The sequence below is a fragment of the Centruroides sculpturatus genome, unplaced genomic scaffold, assembly GCF_000671375.1.
Source record: "Centruroides sculpturatus isolate CEXI.00-Female unplaced genomic scaffold, Cexi_2.0 scaffold2385, whole genome shotgun sequence".
NCBI classification, from domain to species: Eukaryota; Metazoa; Arthropoda; class Arachnida; order Scorpiones; family Buthidae; genus Centruroides; species Centruroides sculpturatus.
Window position 1 is genome coordinate 13,384 of NW_019387287.1, and position 7,787 is coordinate 21,170.

The window sequence follows — 7,787 nt, forward strand, 5'->3', positions numbered from 1 at the left end:
CCCTCATCTCATTGTCCAGACTCCTGACATCCTACTCGCTCCTATCCAACAGGCAGAGACCCTAGTGGATTTCTTCGGCTGACCTTGCCCAATTGGGGCATCTGCCCCTTGTTCACAGTACATGTGGCAGGACGACCAGCCATTTACCATTTGAGATCTCCATCAAACCCAGACAGCATCAGCATCCAGGCGCTGAGAGCTTTCCCACTGGAGGGACATTGCCTCCTACTAACTCAGCTGAACGGGATCTGGTCAATGGGAAACTTCCCTTCAGATTGGACGATGGCCATCATCATCCTGATAGCCACACCAGGTCACTCAGTGATGGCGTGCTCGTCCTGGTGACTGATCTCATTGACGTCGCACATTGCCAAAATATTCAAGCATCTCATTCTCCAATAGCTTCACTCTTTCATCTTCAGCAAAGCCTGTTCAACCACCATCACTTTGGTTTCCTCTCATATAGGGGAATAGAAGACATGTTGTGGCAATCCACCATTATATCACCATCGAAAGGGCTAGGTGCCACTGGACATACCTGATTGCCCTTGACCTTGAAAGAACCTACAACTTTGTATGCCAAGCAGGGCTTCTCACCAAACTATCACGTATGGGCATAGGAAGAAGGATGCTGTGCTGGCTGACCTCTTTTCTCCAACATCACACCTTCAGTGTCCACTGGCGGGGAGCGTCATTGTCTCCCCACCCTTTTCCCCAGGGAGTTTCACAGGGAAGTGTTTTCACCCCTTTCTTATTCACCTGTTATATGGCAAACCTCTGGGAGACTCTTCAGTCTGATGTCACAGCATTCTTATATGCGGATGATCTCTTCATCATTTCGTCCAGTACCAGGCTAACCCAGCAGCAAGTCGGGCTCAGAGAGCACTGGATCACCTCGAACGCTGGGCGGCCTCTTGGAGCCTCTCCTTCTCAGCCACCAAGAGCGCAATGGTAAACTTCTCACCTACACACCACCATCCTCCTGTCACTTTGTCTCCCCACTTGGGGCTAATTTCCTAGTGCATCACTCTTAGGATCTTGGTAGTGCATTTTTTCGCACATGGACAGCCCACGAGGCCTTCTTGCAAGTGAAATTAACCAGGGCAAGCTCTCTTTTCTTAAATTTTTTGCCTGTTGTCACAATGGCACTCGCACAGCTGACCTCCTCCACCTGGTCTATACGGTCCTCGGCCTAATGGCAGAATTTCAGACAGTAGGTCAGCTTTACAAGTGGTGTCTAGCATCACATTCTCTTCACCCGCGGTCATCATAGACTTGGCAGCTTCCATTTGTTCATATACGGCACCCATTGTTGTTGGGTGGACACTGGGACACGCTGGTGTTTTGATTAACAAGGCAGCCAACAAAGCCTCTCGCCAAGACATGATAACTGGCTCCACATGGAAGATGCTCATGCTGAAAGACCTCTCCCAACATATGAGGAACAGGACCATTCAGGCTTTGATTGACACCTGGACTCCTGACCTGCATAATAAGGGACAAGACAATCTCCATCCTTTTGCCAATTGGATTTACCATCACACTTCATCCTGACACACAGAAACACTTCTGGCCCGCTTAAGGACAGAGACGGCCCCACTAAATCACTTCCTCTACAGAGATTCTCCAGCCTGCCCCCACTGTGGGGTATCGGAGACAAAATTCCACTACTGGCTATACTGCCTGCAGTATGACAAGGCTTGCCAAGACTTGGGCACTACATTGACACCTAACCTCTCAATCGTTCATTTGCTCACGTCGATCTTTTGGCCTCAAACCGATACCCCACATCAACATGTGGTGGCATTGGAACATTACATCAATTGCACCTGCCACTTCAATTAAACACCAGGTGGCGCCAATCGGAGAAGAGAGCCAACTAGGCTAAAGTCTCCATATCAACCAACCAAGAACAAGAACAATGGGGGCAATTAATATGCTAATTAATAAAACGTTATAAAAATCTTTTGTGGCAAAAATAATTCATAAAACTTGCATAGGTCATAAATAATGATGTATATGTACTAGCCCATACATTTTTGGAAAAGTTATGGCTTAAGGACTGCTATGTAAACTGTTATAGCTTTTTTGTAATGCTATGTAAACTGCCCGAGTTAACTGGGGGCGAAGAACTTAAGGGTTAATTAATAAGTATCCATAATCTACTACTTGGGGGTTTAGCCTAAATCTTCTCTTCCCCTTCGTATAGGTAACAGAGTAATCGAGCGGTAAGGGCAATATACTTAAGCTAAATGTCCAAGAAAAATCTGTAGTGGAGCCCTGGACTTTAGGATCCGAGTGATTTGTATATATTACAGGATAATGACCGATAAATTCTATAAATTCTTTCGATAATCGCCATCAAATATTTCTCGCTATCAATTTCCATTTGCGCACCCGATTAAGGATCTATAATTGAAGTTATTCGAAACATTCTAATACATTCTGTTACTGTGTTCATTTAAATGAAATGCAACTTTTTTTTTAATTCCAATAATGCCCACAGATTAAATTATATTCATTGAAAAACAAAAAATGTAACTTCAAACTAAGGTTATTTTAAAATTTAGCGTTGGAAAAAAGTCGAAGAATCCGGAAGAAGGTGAGACCAGAATATCCAGACTATTCTTGCATCTTTCAACCTGTCGACGCTCCCTGCACCACGGGTTCAAGCGAAAGCGAAGAGAGTTGCGATACGAAATCAAAAGAAAATATTTCTGTTACAGTGAGTATTGTAATTTCAAAATATTACAATAAGTATAAAATATTATTTATTTATATACAAGAGAGAGAAATTTCTAACCTCTTGGTCCATAGCCATGCATTTATGAATTCTGTTGTCACGAGCAGAGCCGTAACTAGGATTTTGGATGCCTATGGCCAAGAATGGCGACTTTTTAATTTTTATTATTAAAAAAAATAATTTTATTCTAAAAAACTGCTATTGTAAAAAAATTATGTAATGACATTTAATTACTATATAAATATAAATATAAAAAAGTTTTTTGTTATTAATTTCCAATACATATTATTTCGAAACCTTCTCGTTGGCGCCTTTATTAAATCGGCTCCTATGGCTCGGGCTACATTGGCCATACCCTAGTTACGGCTCTGGTCACGAGAGATCTAATTTCGTATCTGATCTAGCAGTCTTCTGTGGATAGTTCTGGATTTCTCTTCCTGTGCTGGTGGACTCCGTAGCTATTGTAGGAAAGTTGAGGTTGGCTAATTTCTATGTATTGATGCTTTGCATAAATTCAAACCTCCATTAAGTGCAAATCCGGGTTATTCAAAAAGAATAGTGCAAAAAGCCGATTTATTCGAACCTGAAATAACAACGGGTGGTTGGCATTGGCTGTTCTGTATCTGCCTCCAATCCATCACCCAAAACAATGCGTCTACGAATCAGTGGGATTAATATCAGAGGTATACTGGGATGCATTTGTAGAGAACTGAAAAACTGCTGTGTCACCAACGGCATCCCCACATCGAACGTATAGTGTGTATGTGAGACTTTGTGAGTTCTTCTGTCTTCATGTCGTTGCTATTGCCATATGTTATTTCAGTTACGAATAAATTAGCTTTACTTTTGCACCATTCTTTTTGACATTGGTTTGTGTACTGTGATCAATACTTTTTATCTTTTATTTTTTTAAGAATACTTTGTGGTAAAATGATATCGCGAAAGATACGAAAACACTCAGACAACCATTCAGTTTCCTCAAATAATTCAAACATTTTAAGACTACTAAATTTAATTGATTAGAGATCTAATGACAATTGTTCTGAGCAAATTTCAAAAAAGTGTCTAACACATACAAACATTCTTCACATTTATTATTATTTGCATACTCTTAAATTAAAAAATTTACATTGTTATTGCACAGACATCATGCTGTGCAATAACATAAATTGCATAGAATGTTAAATAAATTTCAGTTTGTAGTAAATGTACTCTAAATTTTAATGCTTTGAGCATATCTATAGTACTACAGAATGATTGTTTCGTTACAATTGTACTTATCCACTTGAAGCATTTGCTACAGAATCTAATCCCGGTGTGTAACAACAGATACCGGATGCCAGTAACTGTTATGTAACATAAAGCTATTTTGATTATCTTATACACAATATTCACAATTTTGTATGGCGAAAAATCTTCGATTTCTGTGATGTCTCATATTAAATACTGTATGTGGTGACCGCGACAGATGTTTTTGTTAATGAAAATCAACTTAGAAATTTTACATTTATTAACTTTATTTGACGTCACATGTTAATTTTCCCGAGATAACATTTTTAGTCTTACATTGTCCTCAAGACTAAAAAGACTACCTCCGATGCATTTTAAAATGCTACAATGGTATTTTGTTAGAAAGAAAACGTATCTTCGTCAGCTTGGACAGATGCAGACATACAGAATTTGACGAAAGCGATGAACAAATATCCTGGCGGAACTACTTTAAGATGGGAAAAGATTGCTCAGATGCTCAGTAGGAGCGTCGAAGACGTAAGTAGATGACTAGAAACTTTTTAAAGCGAATTTAGGAAATTGCGATTACGTTTTTACCCATTTTTTTCAGGTGACCACCTTTGCTAAACGGTTGAAAACGTCGACGATCGTCACGCACGCGCACCATTCTCTTCAAGGTAGTTACGAGACGATTTCCTCTTCGTGTAGTCGTTGCAATTTCTTAAATAATGTACTGATTTTCAGGCGTGACCGGTTTAGAAGAAGCGACGCTACCTCAGTCGTTCGGAAATATAACGTTCGACGGTAAACAAGAGGAAGAAAAACCGCCGAAACGGAAAAATGCCAAGGAATCTACGAATGCCACGAAGCAGAGTTGCGATAAAGAAATAGATAACTGGACTCAGCAACAACAGAAATCTCTAGAACTAGCCCTTCAGCAATTTCCGAAAGGCACGGAAGAAAGATGGGAGAAAATAGCAGAAAACGTGATCGGTAAATCAAAGGTAACTTGCAAACCTTCGAACGTCTTGGATCGTTTACCATTGCTCCTAGTTTTAATTCTTGCATCCGTTACAGGAAGAATGCATGCTGCGGTACAAACATTTAGTCGAATTAGTAAAGAGAAAGAAAAGTTCGACGACTTCGTGATTTTTTGCGAAAATTAGAATTTTAAAATTATTTTTCTAGAGAAAAATGAAAGAAAATAAAATAAATTATGGAGAATTCGTCTTATTTAATTAGGATTTTTATATTAGAGGAAAAAGTGGTATTATGGAACACTGCGGGTATTATGGAACCACCCCATTTCGAACTGATGATAAAAGCGGATTGTGGCTGAACTGAACTAGGCAGACATCCATAGCGAGGGGAAAACCCGTTTTACTTCAGTTAAACGGTTGTCCGTATTTAAATTAATCAGCAAATTTGTTTTTTCAAAATTCGCAAGTTTGAATGCTAAGTGAATTTAATTATTTTTAAAATATAAATCGTGTAGTTGTAGGTTCGCTGGTGCTTGTATTCCGTTCCAGAGACTTAGGGGTACATATTAATCTGTGTGATGTTCACGTTTTTTAAATTTTGGTCTTGACAGACATAAGTTAATTCAAGATGGCGATGCGTGAAATACGGACCCCATTGGTGCTTTTACAGTAATATGGAACTCAACTCCTCCGAACTCTCTCTTTGCAAGCAGACATTCGTCTGGAGCAATTTGTGAAAATGACACTAGGTAGAAAGTCAATTCTTCCTGAGAATATCGAAGAGCTGCTGAAATATATATTGTTGATGGAGGTCATATTTTTCTATTATAAAAGCATTTTTGCGATAAAATACATTGGAGTAAATAATTTTGTAATTATTTAACATTTTTTGTACTTTCCTATTTGTTTTTGGCTACATTAAAGCATTTTTTTGAAAGCACACAGTAAAGTTCCATATTACCACCCGATTTTCTCTAAGCCTACTTTCTGACTTTGTACAGAAGCCTTCAAAAACCATATTTATAGTTATACTAGCGAAAAATCCAATTTGGAACATTTAGTTTAATAGTTACCAGTACTTTTCGCACGAAAAATGTGGGTGTAGTTATGATACCTTGTCTACAATTCACTAAAATGTAATTGGGGTTCCATAATATCGCCTTCTCCTCTATTATTATTTTTTATTTATCCATTCGATAGATGCTTTGTTCATAAATACTCTTTTTGTTTTTATACATACGAAAAAATTACTTTTTACTCCTTTTCTTTTTACCATTTTAATATACTGTACATACCCGAATGAATCTGTTGCTTAACGAATTTGAATAACCATTGTAAAATAAATGCTAACTTTTTTGGAATGCAGTCTCTTGTAATTTGTTACTGATGCGCTATACTACGTACTACATTCGAAATGTCTTAACCTTATTAAATTTGATCATCCTCCGATCTTAAACTTATGCGGAATGACTATGTAACGATCCTAATTTCTCTCGTTACGCACAGGGATAGTTGGCACGAGGGTCAAATTCGAGATTCCACGTTACAATATCGACTCTATCAATAAATTTTCGTGGTTCTCGACATCCCTTTCGGCAAAAATATGTTGTGACCACAGGTTAATAGGATCATAAATAATATTTTTAATGAAATATTTGGCTGGACATCAGATAGTCTTAAGAACAAGTTGCACTCCAGGGGCGCCCTTCATTGTCGGGTTTTCCTTTTTTTAATTCCCAAGGGAGCTCTTAAGGTTTTGTTTTATTTTTAAATTAGCTACGCATTTTTATCACCAAAAACGTTTTTATTGATGACAAAATTAAAATAACAATATTTCTTATTAACCGAAAATTTGTTTCTAGCGGGTGGTGATTGTTCGGTCGAGTACCGAAGTACTGTACTGTACCTCTGTTTGATATAGGCGGTAGCATCGAGGGATTAATATTAGTTTAATTAATACAGTTATTAGTACTTACTTTTAAAGGATTACATGTTCTTTTTAAAATATTTTGAAATAATTCACAAAAAATAAATAATTATAAATTTAAAAAGTGGTTTTTTTAATCAAATTGCTGGAAAGGGAATATAGCTTTATTCATAATGTCTGGTCAATTTAATAAATTAATCAATATTTATCAGACTGCGTGCCCATTTTAGTCATTATTCATAATGGCCGGGCATTATGAATAATGCCCTATTAATCACTTTGTCCATAAGATGTATAAAAATCAGAATGTTTAATTGTTTGTTTGTTCGCTATACACGCCTAGGCCGTTCGACCTCTTAGTACTGGGCAGTTACTTTTATATACCCATAACTTAGATAATGTCCTACATTCCATCCCAAAATATCCATTGGATTTCTGTAAATCTATTAATTTCTATGTACTGTACAGTGATACCTCGGTTTTCGTCGATAATCCGCCCTAAAACAATCGGCGAAATCCGAAACCGACGAAAACCGAGGCAATTATTTCCGAGGATATGAATCAATGTAAATCCAATTAATTCGTTCTAGATACTTCAAAATACATACCAAAAATATTTTATAGAGAATAAATATAGTGTTTAATACTAAAAACAATAAGAAATTAATATACAATGAATATAAAAGCGGCCGATTTCAACAAACTTAAATGTTCTCGTATTTTTCAATGATTTCTTTCTGATGGGCGAGCGGTCAAGGTGGCAACCTACCCTTCAAAAGGCAACCTGCCTTTTGAACCCACGATTGCTTAATGGTGTCTAGCAGTGGCGTGCCGTCGTTGGAAGCGTTAGATGCGTCGCTTCCCTTGTATTTTCTAAAAAAAATAAATACATATTAATTTTAATTAT

At 37.7% G+C, this 7,787-nt stretch overlaps 1 protein-coding gene across 1 annotated transcript; it reads left to right on the forward strand.

Annotated features, from left to right (window-relative positions):
- The first annotated feature begins 1,951 nt into the window (after window positions 1–1,951).
- Window positions 1,952–5,235, forward strand: LOC111616336 (dnaJ homolog subfamily C member 1-like). The gene is made up of 5 exons (XM_023357758.1): window positions 1,952–2,725; window positions 4,376–4,510; window positions 4,584–4,650; window positions 4,718–4,977; window positions 5,051–5,235. Exons 2-5 carry the CDS (start codon window positions 4,436–4,438, stop codon window positions 5,120–5,122), a joined length of 474 nt encoding a protein of 157 aa, XP_023213526.1. The 5' UTR covers window positions 1,952–2,725; window positions 4,376–4,435; the 3' UTR covers window positions 5,123–5,235.
- The last annotated feature ends 2,552 nt before the right edge of the window (window positions 5,236–7,787 follow it).